At 39.7% G+C, this 22735-nt stretch overlaps 1 protein-coding gene across 1 annotated transcript in view; it reads right to left on the reverse strand.

The window, feature by feature from the left end:
• Positions 1–641: 641 nt before the first annotated feature.
• The window catches only part of EIF3H (eukaryotic translation initiation factor 3 subunit H), a 75897-nt gene continuing 53803 nt past the window's right edge, over positions 642–22735 (reverse strand). The window contains exons 4-8 of the mRNA XM_063299609.1: positions 21917–22016; positions 13300–13449; positions 6632–6752; positions 3111–3243; positions 642–916 (exon numbers count right to left, since the gene is read on the reverse strand). Coding sequence (XP_063155679.1) covers positions 819–916; positions 3111–3243; positions 6632–6752; positions 13300–13449; positions 21917–22016 — 602 coding nt within the window. The 3' untranslated portion in view covers positions 642–818. The remainder of the gene's footprint in view (positions 917–3110; positions 3244–6631; positions 6753–13299; positions 13450–21916; positions 22017–22735) is intronic.

Below are 22735 nucleotides of genomic sequence, written 5' to 3' on the forward strand. Positions count from 1 at the left end.
TATTCGTATTTTTAAAAATAGTTTTGGGGAAGAGCTAGCAAAAAAGCTAAGCGTGAATCTCCCTATCTATCGGAAATCTCCCATCTCAGGGGAAACTCAGACATGATCAGAAGATCAGAATGATAAACACAACTGCAGATACATAGGGCTGGCAATGAAGACTGGAGCCATCTACTATCAAAACAGCCAGTCACCTTCCTCTTCTAGTGCTATAGCACTGATTCAAACTGGACTTTGTCTATTGTTTGAAAATAATTTTAGAAAATACAACAGATGGAAGAATCAATTCTGCAATCTTTCTTGGTAGTACAAGGGATTTGCCCCTGTGCATCACTACAGAAAACATAGGCCATTTTAGGATAGATTTCCTATGTGTTTTTAAAAGGCAACATGGGAAATGCAGTTTAGCCTCAACTGAGTAATTCTTAGAAGAGGCTCTGCATTGTGTGTGTTTGAAAACAAAACAAAACAAAAAACAAAAGCCTCTCCATGTAGGGAGGCCTTTTTTAATTATTTGAAATGGTAAGTTGAGGTCTTTTGAGGGGGTGATCCGTTAGATCAAACACTTGTGTGCAAGTTGGTGTTCGTGGCAAATAACAATCTGGAGATAGCTGTCCAGTGGTCAATAAGCACATGCTAAAAAGTTTTAGAACTTTTATTATGCTTTTCTCCTTTTCAAAGAGGGATAATTCTACCGAAAACACACAACAGTCTAATTCATGGTTCATTTTGCGATGAACAGTAGAAGTAAAAATGTGCTGAGATTCCAAGCATCTGTGCTCTTTGGGCAGGCAAGAAGCAGCACTTTATTTTCCTCCCTAATTGTTGTGTTCTTGAAGTGACTGAGCCATGAAAAGCTTGCCCAGATTCTGGGCTGTGAATTCCTTGATGTTCCGGCTGTAAGTGTTAATTTGACCTACAAAGAAAATTAAAAAAAAAAAAGGGTGGGGGGAGGAAAAAAACAAAATACTTCAATGAGAAATTGAACATGTTAATATAAAATTATCAGCCTAAAAGGTGGTTTTTGATTCAATTTTTTCCACATTGGTGAGGTTCATATAATACACTAAGCCCAAACAAGTAAACAGTTTAATTTGATAATTTGACTGATTCACCCACAATTCATATTGCTAACCAAGCAGCCAGGTTCTCACAATGCATTGAACCTCCAACTACCTAATCCTTACTTAGCCTAGTATAGTGAGTTGTGTGAAGTGAGTGTGTGAGTTGTGTGAACACAGCCACTTCATTACCCTTTGGCACAGAGGTGTACAATCCGAAGCATTCTTACCCCCAAAAGGTTTGGTTTTACAATGCCCCTCCAAATGTTGCTAGCAAGTTGCAATGCTTTATGAGACAGAACAGGGAAATTATTAAATAAATCAGGAATAATCATGCAATGAAAATTTAATTGCATTTCAGCTTTGCTTAAACTAAATCCATTTTACTTGTGTACTTGCCCCACCTGGCTTATCAAGGCCGCCAAAGTTACACAATCCTACTTCAGTGTGAGAGCAGCATGCATTTTGTCAGGACAAAGACCTTGAAATCTGGGAGCCTTCTGCAACATTTTGTACAGCCTTTCCTTCTTCCCACTCTAAGTGGTTAATAAGCATTTGTGAATCAGGCAAAATGTGATGTGAATTGTTAATGTGATTTGAAAAATGGATCCAATTTTCAACGGCTTTTCCCAAATTGGTTTGGAAAAAGCCGTATCTGCACAAACATGGAGCAGTCTTTTCATTCTTCTGATTAAATTGGGAAAGTTGATTTGATTTTGCATTCTGAGTTTATTTAAAAAATAAAATTAGGTTTAGCCATTCAGGCCATGAATTACATCAGCACAAAATTAAGTGAAACCCTGTTTAGCTTTAGGAACTTGTATATTGCTCCTGGCTTGTACATTTCAAGCCTGTTTTAGAAGTTGTATGGAAATCAACTTCTGAAAATCTGTGACAGATAAATCCTATAAAGACAGAGAAAAAGGAGGACTAGGGACGATACTATGGTATATTCACAGGGCTATATCATTTCTAAATTATGCACTATATATCTTATTTCTAATTTCTGGAAGGCCAACAGAAATATACACCCCCATCTCTTCTGCTCTGTCTTTAACAATGCTGCTTTCCTCAGCCAGCTGACATTTTATAGGTCATGTTTTTGTTAGCTACCTCATGTTATTAGCAATTTTTCAAGCCAGCAGTCTGTGAAGGGTTTGTCTGAAGTGTTATACAAATCAAAAAAGTGTCACATCGCCCCTGCCCCCTCTTTTTGTACATAGTCTATTCTTAAAATTTATTTCCTCTACTAATCAGAAAGAGCAAAAAGACAAAGCCAGATTATCAAAATTAAAATTGCTTAGCAGACCAATACATTTCCATTTTCACGATCCACTTCAAAAAGTGTTTTTAAATGCCTCTGAGACAAAAGTAGCCACATTTCAGCTTTGATCTGCAACTTAATTCTGCATGAATTAAAAAAGTGAAGGCTTTTAGTCCTTTCCCAGACTGCAGGAAAAAAAAAATTGGCTGAAGGCTGTTGCAGTATAAATCAGTTGTCCTTTCTCCTAACTGAAGTATAATATATTAGAGCAGAAGTGGATGGAAAGATAATTGAAAAAAGTGAAAAAAGTTTAACTAGGGGGTTTCCCCTTCAAAAAGCACTGAGTTGCTGGAGAATGATCAGAATTCAAGCCATACCTATTTGCAGCTAGCCAAAGAGGCTAACATTTATTCGGTTATATATCCATCTACAACTTATTTGAAGAGTTGCATTTTCAGGGAACTTTAAATTATTATCTGCCCGGTAGGGCAGAGAGGGCACGCTACAGACCCCATCAGTAAAGGAATTCCATCTAGCGGGGTCCAGGAGGCGGGCCTTCTCTGCAGTGGCACCCGCCCTTTGGAACATCTTGCCCGGCAAAATTTGCTGTTCAACGTTCCACCTAATTTACAGTATCTCCTTAAAATCCCTGAAAGTAAAGTTCAAAATGGCAGCAAAAGCAAAACAGGGCATCTAGGAGGCCTTTATTTTTCTTGCTTCCACATCACACTGAAAGCAAGCAGCAGAGACATAAAAAGGGATGGATGTTCCCTTTGGATCATTACCTGCAATCAAGAGGGAGTCCATCCTGGGAGGAGGTTGTGGCGGCTTGAAGAGTTTATTCAAGTCCTCCTCAGGAAGGGGAGGCTCCCCTCTACTCTGACGCTGTAGGTTTTCTTGCTGGCGTCTCTGCTGGTACTGAAGAAGAAAGGGAGAAAGACGCGGGGTTCAAGTGAGGGCCTGATCCAAAGGCCATCCTTGGAAATCATCCAAAGAAAATGTAGGAATGTCCTTTATGGAGCTTAAACTATGTTATGAGGCTGATCTGGTCCAAAACATTGAATGATTTGTGATCCAGCCAAGCCTTTTTAAACTGCCAAAAGGTCCAGCAACTGACCATTAATTTGAGCTGTGCCTTCCTGCTCCTTTCTTCTCAATGAATTCTACGATCAATATAATTCCACCCGCCCGTTATTATTTGTCCACTGAAGTCAATAGTCCAATAATGGGAATATGTGGGAGAACCTTTAATCCAGTTGTAATTTGGGGGTTTAATCTTACGTGATTAATATTCTTGTTTTGAATGATAAGGTATTGATTCATCCAAAGGCCTCATTAGCTTGCTACGTGACGCAAGAGTGGCTCTGACTGTGACAGCTTTCTTGATGCGTGTTAAAACATGGCTTTTCCAAAGGCCTTTGGAGGCTGAATTGGAGTTACTGGTATCAGAGGAGGTGTATATGATAGGTTGTTTTCTTCCTCACAGTCTTTTATTACTGTATTATTCCCTATACTGTATTTTTATACATTATGATTCATTCTATACACGGCTCAGAGCTTTTTAGCACTGAAGCAGTATACAAATTCTATCAATCCCCCACCCCCAATCTTGATCCATGCTTTAAATGGATGGCCTCCAGTGTAAGGGTCCTGGAGCAATCAATAGAGAGGTAGTCCTCGCTTAATGACCCTAATTAGGACTGGCAACTCCACCGCTAAGCAAAGCAGTCGCCAAGTGGGAAAACATGTGACCGCGACTGTGCTTTCCAGCTGGAAAGAGACAAGATAATCAGTTTCACACCTAACTCCCCCACCCTTTGGAATGCTCAAGTGCCTGCTTACTGTCTGGTACACATCGAAAGCAATGTGACTGCACCGGCAGTCCACGGCTGGGAGCTGCAGGTGTGTTACCCAAACAGCCTACTCTCTTGAAATCCCTCCAGACTCTCCTTTGCCTGACCTCGCCCCTCACAGAGAGATTAGAGAGGGATTTCAAGAGAGTAAGCTGTTTGTTCTTCTACACATCAGGCAAAGGAGAGAGTGCCTACAAAAATTGCTTGCTCTCCCTCCCTTACTGACTGTAATGGCGATCACATGACTGAAGGATGCTGCAAAGGTCATAAATGGGCTGTAAAGTTATTTTTTCAGCATTGTCGTAACTTTGGACAGTCACTGAACGAATGATTGGTAAGTGAGGACCACCTATAACCTCTTTCTTTCTAGCCTAACAAGGGTTCTGAGTTTAGCAAAGGAAATGCTACATTTTATGTAGTACATCTGGATTTCAAAATGCAGTTATATTCCTTAGGAGGGAAAAAATATGCTTTAATCCACCCATCTCCTTTTAACACTATGCAACCTGAAGCCACTATTAAAAACCATACTGTGACCCACAGATCTATAACTGCTCATAGAAAAATGGATGTCCTCAGACTTAAAGGAGAGAATGTGGGGAGATTCCAAATCTTACATTTGAATTGTCCAGCAGATAATTTCTTAAGAGAAATTGACATAGTTTGAGAGACCACTTTGAGGTGGAAAACATGAAAATTATAGTGTAAGCTCTAAAGTAGGCTTAGCATAGTATGTGATGCAATCCCAATCATTTGGCATCACATCCTGCCTACTGTAGCTCTCTCCTTCCACTGAAATGTTGTCACTTTGAGTGTCTAACAGCAAACTGCCCACTCTTGCTCTTCATGAAGTTCCCCAAGATCTTCACATCTCAACAGCCATAGTGTCATGTTCACTGATTCAATGTAGTTTATACATCGTAACGTTTCACATGCCATGGTGCTGACGCGTGTTTCTGTTTGGGAGGGAGCTGCTGTGAGACCTTGTACCAAGCTCTGTATGTGAAATCAGTACAATGGAATGTGTTTGGGTTATGTTCTCTGCTCAAGGACATTTCCTGCAGACCATCAGAAGCCGTTAGGAACACCTGGGACTGTGAACTTGAGAAGACTCTATGGGGGGAGGGATCTCATTTGCACCGAGGGTTTTTAGTTTGAATTTGGCGCGCTTTCATCATTCTCAGTTTTCTCTGTGATCCTGCATACTATTCTTTAATAAATCAGATATCTCTGAATTCCTGCTCATGAGTCTGATGGTGTTTTAGAATAGGCAACCATTACACATAGTGACTAAACGGCTTATTTGTACAAGTGTAAGTAAATCAGTCAAGGACTTCATTGCTATATTCACATATGTTAATGGTTGAGGGGCGGGTGAGCTGGCTTAGCTTGCTGTGGAAATCTCTCCCATTATCTTAGTTTATGACTTTATGGACCCAGAGGCTATGTTAAGTCAGTGAACAATTTCATCTTTTGTTGTACAAAGTCAGAAAGGGCACAGGGAAAAAAAAGGAGAAGCATGGCTAGGTTATAACATTAATTTAAAATGAATGCAGCTTCATTTTCAATACAGCTAAAGCTTAGTAAAAGAGAGAAGGCAGTCTGCAAATATTCCCAACATTCTCACCTTTAAGAGAAAGTTCCATATTATTATGAGTTACACAGACAAGCAAGAGGTGTATACAATTTTAAATGGACCACACAATCTTAAAGTGGAAAAACAGCATGTTTCATTCTCTTCCCCCTTACTCAAATGGCAAACATTCAAAACTTCAGTAGTATAGGTTTTAAGCTTCTGACTGGTGAGTCAAGAAACGTCTGGTGACATTTTGCTGCTTGACAGCAGAACACAAAGTGCATCCAGATTTAGAAAATATTAGTGAATAAGAGCATAAAGCTCTGTATGTCAGAGAGAATGAAAGTGGAAAGAAATGGGAAGGCGGGGGGGGGGGGGTAGCTGAGAAGGAAACAGAAAAAGAGGGGGAAAAGATATCCAGTAAATGTATTTTTATACTTCATATCAAATGGGTACGTTTCTTCCCAATATTGCTTGCTCTTGCATTCAACTATACAGCTAAATAAAATGAGCAGGTCTGGCAATGGTGCATGAAACCCAGCTACAGCAATTAGAAGTTGAGCAAGAACCAGTAGGTAACAATCCTGGATTCCCCATCCCACTGCCTTTCAAATCAGTTTTTCCATCTTTAAAATCGTCTCATAAATCTGCCTTTGCAGATTTATATTGGCAAGCCAAGGAGTGCTCAGCAGCAAAGCCCATGCTTTACATGTAACAAATGCCAAGGATAGAAAGATCAGCTTTCTGAACTGGCTTGCATATTTAGGAGATGCAACTGAAAAAAAAGTTCCTGCAATTGCCATCTTGTTATCAAAATCACATCATGAACTGCTTCACCCTCAAACAGGTGAGAGGCAGCCTGCCCCAAAAACCTTACTTGGTGTTTTTGCTGTTGCTGCTTGCTGGTATTCCTTAGGTAGGTGTTGTATTTTACAATATCCTGACTCATTTCATCCACTCGGTCCATCAGTAGTTGCAGGGTCTTGCCAAGGTGATTACTGAAACAGACAAGGAGATGCCCTGGATAAAGATATGCAACTTTTCTGTAGAAAGAAGGTGCTGTCTATTGATCAAATTGAGCTGAACCTTCTTTATGAACTCACAATGTCTCTATTTCCTTAAAATTCACTGTTCTTGTACCTACTGGCTACATGTCTCTTGTTGTAATGAAAAGGAGTTGAGAATCACAGAGAGAAATAATCTGATGTTACCAAACTGGTCAATCTCCATTCTAGCTAACACCATACATCAATTATTGGGCGCAGAAACCAGTAGAAACCTTCAATCATCACTATCTTGTTAATACTATGGAGACATGTCTATAACATGACACCTCCCAGACTGTTCTCCACATATTTCCAAAGGCACTATTTCATATTACTTAGGGCAGCACTACAATCAGGTTTAAACATTAGGGCCAGTTTGGAGTAAATCAGGTCTAGGAGACCAGGGATAGACAACCTTATTTGGAATTCTGAGGCATTTGACTAACATTATCACAAAAGGTTTGACATGGGAGATTCATTCAAAACACAGCCGCAATACACATTTATCAGAAAGCAAGCTTGCTTCTCCAGAAGTTTTCTACTGTTTTTCAGTAGGGCCACTGTGGGACCCAAAGCCATTTCAGTAAATAAATAGGATGATGCTAGCGGCTGGTGTTTGGTGCTGCAGCATGCCAAATTTTTAAAATATCAAGTGGGACAGGGAGCCTGGTGGGCATCAAGGCATCAGAGAACTCATGGGCACATGGTACCTACTTCCCGAGGTAGACCTTTCACAGTACTTTATGTGTGTATGGGATCCTAACCCTAATCCTAACCTCTTTTAAGAAGACAAACTCTTCTAAACCAAAGTGAGGTCCTGCCTAGTTCAGCAGCCTTCTTTTAAAAGCAGCTAACCAGTTACTTTTTAGGGAGGGCACAAATGTTGCAGCCTTCTGCCACAGCTAGAGCAGTGAGCACCAGATCGGTGAGGCAACACTTCTTTTCTCTTTAGCACCTATGGGCTGCAGTGGGAGGGCAGCAATCCCATGTCATCTACAAAGGCGACAGGGACAGGATTTGGGGCCTATTTACAGTGTGTACATTTTTCACAATTTTCAGGATGTATTCGTTTTCTTAGTTACCAGGCAGCCGGAAATTGTGCCACCATTTTGGCAGATGGATCTTAGAGGGCTCTGTGGGTGAAAATGGAGCCAAGGGTTGCAGGCAACTGCAGATTGTAAATTCCTGCTCTTGTCTGTATGATTCAGCACAAACCTTGGCACCAAGAGATTCCATGTTGCTAAGAACCACCCCAGAGTCCTAACATTCTATGAATTTATCTCACCTCTATTTAAAGGAATCTAGGCCACTGCCCTCTTTCAATCACAAATTCTACCTTAATTATCTCTTCCTGACGCTCCTTGGTTCTTGAGAACAGCTTTCTCCAATGTGGGTCTCTCTGAAGAGACAGTATAGTTTACTTACCCTATCTCCATACAGTAGGGTCTACTTACCAATGTGTGTGTGTGTATGCATACTCATGCATTTAATAACAACACAATCACTTTCTTACTCCCAAATGAACTTACCTTTCCTACACAGCAGTACTCAGATACAACTGCCATGATCAGAACTAGCATTGAGCATTATCGCTGTTTCAAAGGTGAAACGCCAGGCAATGCTATAAATGCCTGGTGTTTCACCTTTGCTCTGCACCCATTCCCTCACAAACGGGTCTATTTCTTTTCTGGTTCTCTCTCCCTTTTCATGGTAAGGGAAACAGTACTTTTGAGCACAGTTATCTAGCAGGGGAACTGCTGTCACCAGGAGGAATGAAGAAACTAAATGAATTGAAATGGGACAAAATAATGTTTCAAAATCAAAAACTTAATCCAAGGTACTACTTTGTATCAACATGACTATTTTATCTGATTTTAGTCTGTGCTTCTGCTAGGATTTGGAGGGACAGAAAAAATAAAGCAACCAGAAAAAAATAAATTAGCTGTTGGAAATTTAAGAACCAGCCTGGAAAAAAAAATACTGATAAACTGAAGTACACGATTACGTCTGTCCTTCTGAAATCAGTATGACCTGGAAGTTTTTAACTTTGTGTTGACCCTACTCTAGGTTTAGGCTGCTGGACTGGGAACTAAGGGTTTTTGGTGGTGAAACAGAGCACAGTACACAATAACCCTGTGCAAACTCTCATTGTTTTTTAATGGAAGTAATCTGAAGGTAGGAGACAATTTCCTATTCAATCATTTGAGAATTTGTGACACTGCTTAAGCTAAGAATGGATTTTCTAATAACAATTCTAATCTCAGGAAGATGCAAGTGAACAGCAAACCTTCAATAAAACAAAATTCCCATGTAGAATTCTCTACACAAAGCATCAGTTTCTTGGATAACATTTCCCATTCTTAACTGCTGTTTATTTCCTTAACAAAACAGATATGATTATGGGTAGGGCTTCTCCTGTACAGCTGGAACAGGATGGTATGAAGTTGAATTCTGCATGAATTCCTATTAGCCCCAACCACAATGGCCAAGCAGTAGAGATGCAAGCCATAGCTCCCTGCTGTACACTATTCAAGGCAAGCATGCTGAACAATTAATGCCGTTTTGAAACAAAAGGTCAAAGAGATCGTTCTCTCTTGTATTGCATTACAGACCTTTCTCAAAGAACTCTTCTTAGAACGAAACGCAATGGGTGCTACAAGACAGAAGGTCTTCCCAGTTAGGGGGCTGTGACTTTCAGAAAACCTTCCGGGGCAGCCAGCCTTTCCTGGTACCCACTCATTTATTTTTGTAATGCCAAAGAAGGGGATTGTAGGATGTAGAGTATTAGATTTCACAGACAAATTGGAATTGAATTTAATGGAATTTTTTAATAGGTCTATTTCTCGTGTTGCTTATTATATTTGCAATTGATTATTTTTAAAATATGGGCTTATACATATGCAACTCAAGGGAACATGTGTTATTCAACGAATTCAAAATACCAATAAATAGCAGATATAGTATACTGATGGGGTGTCCCAAATCATCAGGATGTACATTGGATCAACACTGATTTCAATGAGTAACTATACGCATGATTAAATCTGTAAGTAATCTATGATTATGATGATGGATTAATAATTTTAAGGGACATATCTAAGAATTTATAGAGATAGCCACTACCATTCTAGAGTGGAACTTAAGGCAACCCACTTGTTTATAATACTGGAGTCTCTTTGTGAGGGTCAATGTATTTCATAGACAGTATTGTTGAGAAAAAGGTTTGGTAATAAACAATCTTTCCATAGGATTTTCTCTGGGACGGGTTTTGGAATGCAACAATGTAGACTGGAGTACTATACCTTAAAACTACATACCTCTTGCAAGGAAAGCAAATAATAAAACCTGAAAAGGCAGCATTGTGGAGATAATGGGATAAGAAGGTATTAACTACGAAAAGAGGCTTTTAATAGGTTTCCCAACAGGCCCATTTCTCTGGTTTCCTTCCTTCTAAGAATAGAAATGGGTTGACAAGAGCTAATGTATATGGAATGGATGTTAAGCCAAGATTTGCATACATTACTCAAGTTCTTCTGTAAAACAGTTTTCCCCATACTGGTGACCTCTATATGTATTGGACTTTCTCATAGTTCACAGTTAGCACGGCCAATGGCCAAGCTGTTTGAGTGATTATCTAACTGGAAATCCATCACATATGGACACACAAAATTGAAGAAAGTTGCCATAGAATAGTCCCCAAATCTTGTTTCTTATAAAAAATATGGAAACATGAGAAAGGCAAGAAAACTATTTATCTTCAATGAAAAGATCTCTCGTATAGAAACTGATTTGAAAGCCTGTGATCTTAAAAAAAAAAAGTATTTTAGCGATTCTGTTATAGAAGTGGTAGGACAAACATTGAAGCAATCTTTGTCAATCTGAAGGAAAATGAATGTGTTGAGAAGGATAGAAAGGCACAACTAATATAAATGGAAGATAGAGAAACTGCAGCCTAAGGTGTGAGTTGAATTGTTTTGAGCATAAACAAACCCGACTGGACACAAGCTAGAGCCACGATTAAGGCCTACCTTGTGGCAGTAAGAGCAGCGAAATGTCAGTATTTCTCCACTCTTATTGCATCCGCAGAATGCTGCCCAGCAGCCCTGTTTAGGATCACCCAATCCCTGTTGGGGAAAGTGGACCCAGAAAATCATCTACAGGGCCGTGCTGAGGAGTTTTCGGAGCATCTGCAGGATAAAATTGCTCAGATTCACTCTAAGTTGGACTCCAAGCGTGTGATGAGTCTGGGGAGATGCCTGGGGAGTGTATTTACCCAATTATCTGGGAACAGTTTGATCCTGTTGGACCTGAGGAAGTGGATAAGATCCTCCGGACTGTAAATGCCACCACCTGTCAATTAGACCCGTGTCCTTCCTGGCTGGTGAAGGCAGCTCGGGAGGTGACATGTGGTTGGGCCCAGTCGATAGTAAATACATCCTTGCGGGAGGGGGTGTTTCTGGTGGCCTTCAAGGAACCATCAAGTAACCTCAAGTAACCATCAAGTAACCTCAAGTAACCTCAAGTAACCATCGCTGGACCCTACCATGCTGGATAATTTTCACCCAGTCTCCCACCTCCCCTTTATGAGGAAGGTGGTTGAGAAGGTGGTGGCACTGCAGCTCCAGAGGATCCTGGAGGAAGTGGATTATTTAGACCCCTTTCAGTCAGGTTTCAGGCCCGGATATGGGACAGAAACAACATTGGTTGCACTTATGGATGATCTCTGGCAGGAGTGGGATGGAGGCAGTGCATCCATCCTGGCTCTCCTTGACCTCTCAGCGGCTTTCGATACCATTGAACATCGTATCCTTTTGGGTCGGCTCAGGGAGTTGGGGGTGGGTGGCGTAGTCTTACGCTGGTTCACCTCCTTCCTCCAGGGCCGGTCCCAGTCAGTGTTAATAGGGGAGGAGAGATCAGGCTCACAGCCCCTCCTTTGTGGGGTGCCACAGGGGTCGGTACTCTCTCCTCTCCTTTTTAACATCTACATGAAACCATTGGGTGAGATCATCCGTCTCCACGGAATGAGGTATCGTCAAGATGCTGATGATACTCAGTTATACATCTCCATCCCGGGGGAAGTAAGTGATGCTGTGATTGCCCTCTCCAGGTGCCTGGGGGCTGTGGGGGTCTGGATGGGGAACGACAGGCTGTGGCTGAACCCTGGTAAGATGGAGTGGCTGTGGGTTAATGGCCCCTCTGCTCCGAGGAATTTGCCATCTTTAGTCTTGGATGGGGTTGCACTGCCCCAGACAGACCCAGTGCATAACTTGGGGGTCCTCCTGGACTCATGACTCCTGCTCAAAGAGCAGGTGGCAGTTGTGGCCAGAAGGGCCTTTGCGCAACTTTGTGCTGTGCACCAGTTATGCCCCTTCCTGGAGCAAGAGGCCCTTCAAACAGTCATTCATGCCCTGGTCATCTCCCATATAGACTACTGTAATGCGCTCTACATGGGGCTACCCTTGAACAGTATCCAGAAGCTACAGCTGGTCCAAAATGCAGCTGTGCGGGTGATTTTGTGTGCTTCACGATCAGCACATATTACTGTGTTGCTGCACGAGCTGCATTGGGTACCAGTTTGCTTCTGGGTCCAATTCAAGATGTTAGTTATCACCTTTAAAGCCTTACATGGCATGGGTCCAGGTTACCTAAGGGACCATCTCATCCCTGTTACATCAACCCGTCCCACCTGCTCATGCAGAGAGGGCATGCTGCGGACCCCGTCTGCAAGATAACTCCATCTGGCGGGGTCCAGGAGGGGGGCCTTCTCTGCAGCAGCTCCCACCCTTTGGAACACCATTCCCCTGGAAGTAAGGCTAGCCTCCTCTCTTTTGGACTTCAGGGAACGATTGAAGACCTGGTTTTGTCACCACGCCTGGAGTGGGGAGAGGAAGAGCCACTCTTGGGGTTGGTTGGCTCCCTAGTCCTGCCGAGGCCGGTCTTGTTCCCCTTTGGGTGGTATTAGATCTGCCATTACTTGGATCTCATTACATTTTATATTTATTTATTGATATTGATATTTATGGATTAATGATACTATTTATGATTTTATTGAATTTTAAACTGTTTTATTGTGAACCGCCCAGAGTCCCCCATATGAGGGAGATGGGCGGTGATAAAAATATGACAAAATAAATAAATAAATAAACAAATAATTCTTTCACATACAAAGGCCATCTTGAATTTGAAAATCCTAAATGATGTGTTACCCCATCTTTTAAATCAAGCTGAAGTCAAATCAGCTTCCCCCAATTTGCTACCCTCTGGGAGTGTTGGATGACAAATCCATCTCTGAGTTAGTATGAAACTGATGGAAAATGTAGTCCAAACGCTTCTTTTGCAATAGCCTGGTGCCTTCCTGGCATTTGGACTAATTTTCCATCAATTTCATACTAACTCAAAATGATGAAATTGTTGAAATTATTATTTTCTCATTTCTACAATGATTTCCAACTGAAGTCTAGAAGCACACACCACATTTTGATTTCAAAGCAGTACTTACTTGCTTGCGAGGCTGAGCAATTCATGTCTACCTGCTATTGCTGACTTCTTTTCTAGCTCCCAAAGAAGAACATTGATCAGGTAGGAATTCCTGATGTTAATCGGGACTTCCTCAAACATATTTTCAAAGGCAATTCCTGCTTTTTTCAACCTGAAAAGAGAAGCACATTTATGTTTCCTACAGTTTCACCAGGAACTAGCAAAATTCTCAGCTAGTTATTATGGAGACTACACTGCCCCATTCTTCCAATTCATGGAAGACAAATGTTTGTACCAGACTGAGATCCAGGATAGAAAACTATTTCATTCCAAGACCTTCTGAAATTTTTAGGCAAAAACTGACTAAAATAAACTGACTTAGGTTACAAGTCTGTAGAGTCAGGAAGCAATCATTATTTCAAGATCTGGAGAACTTTGTGGTTCATTTTAAGCTTAACAAGGGTCTCTTACTGAAAAAGATAGAGGGACAAGCAGCACACCTAATAATATGAAGAAACATTGATGTCTTTGGCATGCAGGAGGTGACAGTTACTGTCAATATGGAAAACAGTAAAGTAGACCCAGCAGAGCCAGTTTGGTCTAGGGGTTAAGGCACTGGGCTAGAACCCAGAAGACCATGACTTCAAGTCCTGCTTTAGGCACAAAGCCAGCTGAATGACTTTAAGCCAGTCACTCTCTCAGCCCTAGGAAGGAGGCAATGGCAAACCACTTCCAAAAAACTTTGCCAAGAAAACTAAACAGACTGTCCAGGCAGGAGTCAAAAACTGATTTGAAGGTGTGCATGCATGCATTCATGCATGCATACACACACACACACAAACACAGAGAGAGAGAGAGAGAGAGAGAGAAGACCAGGACTAGCCAGTACTAATTATGTCCCCATGCCTTACAATACACCACAATAGTGGTGCTGCCTTCATTTCTGAACTCCCTCTACAAAGAACTCCACTGGTTTGCTTCTGTGCAAAAAGCACATCTATCATCTAAACCAGAGTTTCTCAGCCAGGGTTCCGCAAGAGGTCACTAGGGATTCCCTGGGAGATTTATTTAAAAAAATATTTCAAATTTGGGCAACTTCACGCCAAAGAGATACGTTTCATTCTTTATTTTTAGTTTAAGAACACTGTTAATGCATATATACAGACTTACACATGAAATGAATATAATAATTTGGTAACTTCTGGCCTGTATTTGAGCCTGAATGTACAGAGGTTCCTTGAGGCAAATATTTCAACGGTTCCTCCAGGGTCAAAAGGTTGAAAAAGGCTGTCCTAAACTTTTCAAAGCATGAATTAAAGTTGGCTTTTCTCCAGGGAAGTTTACTACACCAGTTACTTTTAAATAATTATTTATGCATTAGAAACTACATGGGAAAATACCAGAACAATAATTTTTTGAAAGTCCTACATGCTTAAATCAGTATAAAAAGAATAGTCATAATCCTGGCAGTTGTCCTTTGACCAAAGAATTATTGGCTAGATCATACAACATTCTAACCATTAAAGTAACCCATACTGGCTGGGTTCAATGACACAGTGAACTATTATTGTTTACAAGCCATAATGGCTGGACACGCTAAATCAAAACCAAGCAACTATATTATGATGTCATCTGTTCTGGGAATTAGATCAATACAGAATGGGATTCTTGGATTTTCGATGTTGGTATACTGCAATGTACCATTGTGGTCCTTCATCGTTCTTTACCAATTACCATGTTCTCATTTATAATTTAAAACTATGGGTGAGTTTTAAAGGCTTCCAAATTACTTGTTGCATCTGTCCTTTGTGACCACAATTCAACAAAAAACATATGGCATGCAGGTACTGTGTGTGTGTGTGAGGGGGGCAGAGTACTTAACAGAGTACTTTGCTCTTAGCCCTGTTGAAGAAAAGAACTTTTCCACTGTAACTTTCTATTTATATACACACACACACACAAACACATACATGCATACACACACATACACACACACAAACACATATACATATATACAGATACAGAAATGCAGATACTGAAAAGCCCTGTTGGCTATCCAGTGTACAATTCTAACTTTAAGTTCTTCCACTGGCAAGCAGCAGGGACACTTCTCTCTTAAACCAGTCTTCTCCAGACTGAAGTCCTCCAGACGTGTTAGAACTTCAACTTCCAAAATATGCAGTCAGCAGGATCATCAGCCATATTGACTAGAAATTCTAGGAACTGAAGTCAACCATATCTGGAGGGGCTGAGCCTGAGAAGATGTAGACAGTGGTAATGCAGAAGGACAGGCTGTCCCATTACACCATCATAGAGCAGGATCATTGTTTCCAGTAATACAGGTGCCTACCATATTCATTATTCATTGTTTGGAAGGGATAGGAATAATTTTTAAGTGGGTGGATGCTCTACCTTTTGAGCATCTTTTCCAGGAAAATACAGGCTTCAGCACCCCTGTGTTAAAATGTAGAAGGGCATTCTTGAAGGTTCTTCTCTTTTCAATCAGTTTCCTGCCTTAGGGTGCACAGAATGAGCTAAACATTAGAGGCAAAATGAAACCCTTCATCTTAAGAAAAAATACTGAAAAATAAATCCCATGCAAACTGTGTTTGCAAGTATGGGGTCTAACACATTTCCCTCCTTCCACAAAAAACAGGGCAAAATCTAAGGAGCATAACCTAAGGAGTTTTTGTTCTTCCTGTTTCATATCCTTTACTGTTAGATGCAGCTTTTGACTTAAAAAGTGACATTTTCCTTCTTAACTTTGTTTTGCTCAAACTTTCAAAGGGATCTCTTTCAGTTTCACAAGGAAACCCAATTATTATTCTTGCTGCTTACTCTCTAAATATATTTTCCTTCTTCAAATACAAACTGATGATTTTTGCAGTTTTTCAAAAGATGGAACCAACACTTCATTCTCCAAATTGTGAAATAAATATTTACACAGCACCCTGCCCACCTCCACGTCCAACAGACTGTCCCCTTCTTTCCTAGTCTAAGCATTACCCAGGGATTTCTTTTTATTTTTTAACAAAATTGAAAAGCTGATTTTTTTTTAAAAAAAAAGCAAATGGCAAAAGAGGAAAGAAAGGATCATTTAGAGAAAGTGTTTCTTTTTTACTCTGCAGTTTTAGGAAGAAACTGTGCCACCTAGAATTTCTTTCCCCCAAACTTTAGTTGATCTTGATACAAATGTTATAGAAAAAACACAGATGAAACTCCTAGGAAATAGCTTGTGCAACTCAGAATTTACTTGATATCCATAGCTACAACCTGGAGCCCAATAAACCAACAAAAGCCAATTGAACTTACTGGGTCTTGAATATAGTGGACTGCAACTTATATCTATGTCACAAATAAAATGTAGTCCAATGAATACCTAGATCTTCTCCTCTAGCTGCCACCTGGAGTGGGGATTATATCAACACCTCCTAGAGAATAGGGTGTCATAATTTTGATCACTCATTTCAACTCCATCTTTCAATTGGATCTTCAGAGAACAAGCTGCTAATCAAGTTATGTGCACCATACATTCTGGTGCTCAATGGTTTTCTTTAATTATTTGATACCTGTGGATATGAAACACAGGAAGAAATGGAGAATGTGCCCAGCTAATCTTGTTCTCTAGATGCAGATGTGTGTGCTATGATTAGCATCAAACTGAATGCAAAGAAGGTTGGTTTAACTAAATGCATTCTTAGACGCTCTTCACATCTTCAGTGCCCATGGATATAATTTTTTTTTCCAGGGGAAGATGGGGAATTCAGCCCAACCTAGTACACAGCCACAGGCTATCCTTGTAAGAATTTAACCCTCAGACCATGAGCAGTGGCTCTCAACCACTGATTTTATGCAGACCACCAAAGTGTCACTGAAAGATTTTGTAGGCCACAATGTGGGCTGCAGGTTGGCAACATCTTGGTACCATACTGCAAATTAAGCCACCCAGATGGCATTTGTGAGATCCCAAAATTAAATAAAAATTAGTTCTTTTCCTATTGTTAAAACAAATGGCAATCTGATGTCTGCAAATCTAATGAAATGTCAATCTTCTTTATCTTCTCCTTTTGGACACACCAAAATCTCATGACATTTTGAGTGAGAATGCCGAAGTCTCAGTATCACTGACTTCCTGCAGTATTCTCACAGACCACCAACGATCCATGGTTCAGTGGTTGGGCTACAGCATCTATACTGAATACCTGTGAATTGCTGGCTTGTATGCTACATACATTTCACCTTTTTCTAATACAATTCATCTATTTTCATAGAAACAAGGAATTGTTCTTTATAATTAGCTTAGATCTACCTCCCAGTTGCTCACTTGTTAGTAATTTCATCATAATCTAAAGCACAACCAGGACTTTCATATATCTTCATCTGTGTATGACTTAATATGCAACAGTGCAAGCTATTTTTTGTTAATAACATTTATTAAGTTTCAAGAGAAGAATAAAAACTACAAAAAAACAAAAAACTACACAGAAAGAAAAAAGAATTTAAAAAGTGCAAAAACGCAAGATAATTTTTTTTTCAGATTTACAAAAAGATGTGGCTTCCGACTTTTAACAGCAAGGATATACAAAAATTTCCATAATCAATCTCTTACTCTATATTAAACCAAAATAACAAATTATTTCTATAAATCATTCCACTTCAGCACATAATAAAAGTCACTCAGTATAGTTACTCCTCACTATTATATTAAAATAAAGAAAAAAAAATTCATATAAACCTCCTAAACACCTTTCTCCCCTCCAAAAGGTAACACCTGTTTAATTATTCCCTTCCTACCACTATCCTGTACATTTCTGTCTACTATAATAAAAATCAAATTAAAAAGCACATAGGTTGTTTGCTATTATACTTGATAATACAACAGTTTTAATAATCTTAATAAACCCCCCAAAAAACAAAGCTTGAAGCAATAAATCCAAATCTTTAAAAGCAAGTAACTTCAATCAAATCCTTAAAGCAAACCAGATAAATTCTTTAAGCCTTATCCTACTTCAAAATAAACCAAAGCATTTACATATCCCCACAATGTGCACAGAGCTTTTCTCTTGAAAGAATCAAACAGTCCAACTGCCCCCCTCAAAGATTCTAGGTTCTTTTCATGACATTCCACCAGAAAGTCAATTTCACTTGTGACTTGCAGATCTCTCCCTCCGTTAAATTTCTCCAACTCCACTATCCAATCTTCATCCAGCATCTCAATAAAAATCCCAACGTCACTCTTAAAAGAAACATTTCTATTGCCATTAAATTCCTCAATTTCATCCACTACATCCCCAATCTGATGGCACATTTTAAATCTCACATTTTCCACAATGTCCTGAATATCTTGCATAAAAGCTTGATAGAAGTCAGAAGAAATGTTTAAAATCTTGATGGAAGTCAGAATCTGAAATCCCCCATGTCTCACGCAGTACATTATGGCGCCTCCTACGAACTTGCCCAGAGAAAGTTGAAGCTATGGAAAAGTTCCGGAGTGTGTTCATACAAAGTGAAAGTGATATAGGCAGACAGTCCCCAAGGGAAAGTGAAAACAGAAAGCTGAAGGTTCAAATCAGCCAATTCAATGTGTAGGAAAATGCTAATATCTTTAAATTTAATACAAAAATAATAACAGGAAGACAATTGTTTACTCTCAATCCTTTATATTGGGAAGGAAAAGGGAATCCAAAACTTAAAAAAAAAATTAAAAAGCAATCCCAAAAATAACGATAAGCACCGAGAGAACCAGCTTCTCCTTGCTGTAGAAAGCCTCTCTTGCGGTAATATACTTTAAAAAACATATACAAATTGGTGATTTAGAAATGGGGTGGCTGGTCTTAGTGTCCCTTTAAGGCTACAGCATGGCTTGGAAAGTGATGATGTTCCCGCCTCCCAGCTAGCTCTTACCAGTCGAACGAGAATGCTGTTTGCGATCTTCTGGCCGCAAGCAGCCGTCCGGAGGACAGATGGGCTGATTCCAGGTGTTCTCCTTTATCCGGAGAACATGTTTGGGCTTCAGGAGAACCTGCCTGAGCCCGAAAAAACCTGCCACGTTGTCAGCTCCACCTGCTTAGCTCGTGGGCAAAGTCGTTCAGTCCACCATTCCCCACCAGAAGCTACTGCAAGCTATTTTTTAAAGTAACAGCACTTCAACGTGGTGTATCACATAGCACTGGAAACCCTGGATTAAAGTTCTGCTTAAGCCAACATGCAGGCTTAGGGTTTATCATCTAGGACAGCTTTTTCCAGTTGGTATACTATAGATACCTTGGATCTAAATTCTCAGAATTGCCGACTGCTTTACTGAATCAGAATGTAACACTTTCTCATATACCTTGAGGACAGGACCTTTGTTTTTTTTTATCCAAAATCCTTTTAAACAATGAGGACCTGTCAGATTATTCTATCTTAAAAAATTTATTCTTATACTAAACATATTCAGTAGTTTCTAGGCTCACCGGATCTCCTGTGCTTATTCTTGAATCATGAAAGGCATCATTCTATAATAAGGTGCCCTTGGTTGACTAGAGATGATCAGAGGAGAAACACATTGCTTTGGGCTCAGGCAATTTAGGGGGGAAAATTCCTTCATTGCTCTGGACCAGAGTTCAATTCAATTTTGTTAATGTTCATGTCAAAAGCTATCTCATGGCAAATCAAGATGAAATACATATTCAAAGACATTCAAAGAAAATCCTGCTAGTTCTGATACAGATTTACAGAGCCATGGCTCTAAAACACGTTAAAAAAGGTTAATCAATATTTGTCCCAAACACAGCCTTAAGATAATTTTGTTCTGCAGCTAGAACAAGTGCGGCAATCCTTGTCATCTAAAAGATGCTCATTTTTTGCTCTGGTACCCACAGAAACAATTTGCTGATAATGGAAGGGGGTCCCTTCATTCTGAAGACTAGATAAGGGATAGGCCTACAGATTAGTACATTCTCAATATTTTCAGAATAAGAGTCTGGATTTATATACCAAGCTAAGCATAATATTGTTTGTTTGGTATATTATGCTAACTTATGTATTTGTTATTCAAATTTTGTTACCACCATCTCCCCCAAAAGAGGGACTCTGGGCGGTTTATAATAAAATTAATACTATAACAATAAACATTAAAATCCCATAAAAATAAAAACAAGTTACAAATATAAACACAGTATAAATGAATATAAAATCCAAGTGGCTCTAAGATTCCTTGGTCACAGTGGTTTTCAAAACATGGTCTACAATTTAACATAGAGGTATGTAACCTTAGGCAACAAATACAGCCTCTAGAGACCTCTAAAACGTGTTGTAACTGATAATGTGACAGAACAGAAAACACAAAACTAGGGAGTATTGGTATTATAAAGTCAAGTTTCAACTCCCAATGACTTCAGGGCACATTCATGCAGTTCTACAGTAGTAATGAATGAACACTCCTAATTTGTTTTTAGATGTTTTTATCATACCTTTATAATTTTTATAAATAACTCAAGGTGGCAAACATGCCTAGTACTCCTTCCTCCTCCTATTTTCCCCACAACAACCACCCTGTGAGGTGACTTGGGCTGAGACAGAGTGACTGGCCCAAGGTCACCCAGCTGGCTTTCATGCCGGAGGCAGGACTAGAACTCACAGCATCCTGGTTTCTAGCCCATTGCCTTGCCCACTAGACCAAACTGGCTCAAAATTCCCTGAAATTCTATCATCCCAGTACTAACTAGGTCTGACCTTGCTTACCTTCTGAGCCCAAACAAAATCAGCCAGATGCTGCTAACATACTACATATGCTTAATTTTAATACAAGGTAAACATAATCAAAGAGCCAGTTTGATGTAGTGAGTAAGGCACCAGGCTAGAAACCAGGAGGCTGTGAGTTCTAGTCCTTCCTTAGTCATGAAGCTGGCTGGGTGACCTTGGGCCAGTCACTCTCTCTCAGCCCTAGGCAATGGGAAATCACTACTAAAACCTAGAAGAAATCTTTAAAAAAAAAACTGCAGGGACTAATCCAGGAAGCTGCCAGGAGTCCTGACTCAAAGGCACAAAAAGAAAACAAACAAAAAAATAATAAAGCAAATCAAATGGGTTGATTTAGTGCTTTCTGGAGCACTAAAACAATTGTCAACTTCAGACCAGAAAAGGTATGAAGCTGTGCCTTAGTGTATGAGCCCAGACTACTGTGTTTTATTCAATAAACAAATAATGGCTTAGCACATTGTGAACATTAGACCATGAATACTCAAGGTTACATTTCTGGATTGTGGTCTTCAAGCTCTTATCTATGTAGGCCTTGTTAGTTGTATTAAGAATTGAAAAAGGGGCCCTTATATGCAAGGGAATACTCAGAAGGAAAACAGTTAAGAAGAGATTCTTGATATTCACATTTTTATAGCTGAGGAATTCAAGTCTTACATTTTCTGTCTATTCTGCTCAATTTCATTTGTCTTTAGCACTTGTCCTCTGTCTGAATGATAGAGGCAACAAATCTTTCCTCAGTGAAGCAAATGTTGCTTCTATCAGTTGTGAAGGCTCTCAGTATTTTCAGCTATTGAGAAAGCACATCCATCATTCCTCTGTTTCACAGCAATGATTTGACTATTTTATGCCTTCTATCTATCTGCCACCCACATTCTAAAATTTCCCCTTGCACTTACACTTCTGGAGAGAAATCCTTCTCTTTGCACACCTCCATCAATTTAGGTGTCAGACGGTAAGCTTTTAGGGAGAGATAGCCCTGAGCAGTTTTTATAGGATCTGAGAGTAAACAAGAAGAAAGCAATGAATTTTTGTCTGAGCACTTTATACTGGGCAATTTTTTGTATGCGTTTTAATTTTCAGCAAAAAAAAGTCTGTATCGTTTTGTTTAAAACTATCATTTGATGAAACCACAATTTGTGGAGCAAAGAAACACAAACTGCATGCATTATTACTGTTAGCATTCGCATTATTAAGCTTTTTAAAGGCTGCATATCAAAATATTATGCAATAATGAAAATAGATTCTCTCTAAAGGAACGTCTTATTGATTTAATTTCAAAATAATATGCAGTAGTGGAAATAAGATCCTCTCTAAAAAACATCTTATTGATTTAATTCCATGTCTGTATGGAGCTCAGTAACAAAAAATTCTGGGCTATTTAGAGAGGTAAGAATGTAACAGCTTAGAAGGTTCAATCTAGAATTCTATCCCCATAGCCCACAAAAAGGATATGAGGTAACTGAGAATGTTTTATTCTGTTGCTCAAAAGTGTAGGAAGAAATCAAAACACTGTAACAAGGATGTATTTGGGAAGACAGTTCCACGGAAGGGGGGTGCCTTAATTATAAAAAGCTTAGTTTTTTAAATTTTTGCCCCCCCTTTTTGGCAGGGGTTAAAAGGTAAATATTGACATGTGAGTTCTCTTAAAGGAGCTGAAAATAACCAGTTGCATGATTTCAGACCCTCAGATGTGGGGTAGGTGTTTAAGGGTAGAA

This window comes from Candoia aspera, chromosome 3, assembly GCF_035149785.1.
Source record: "Candoia aspera isolate rCanAsp1 chromosome 3, rCanAsp1.hap2, whole genome shotgun sequence".
Classification (NCBI taxonomy): domain Eukaryota; kingdom Metazoa; phylum Chordata; class Lepidosauria; order Squamata; family Boidae; genus Candoia; species Candoia aspera.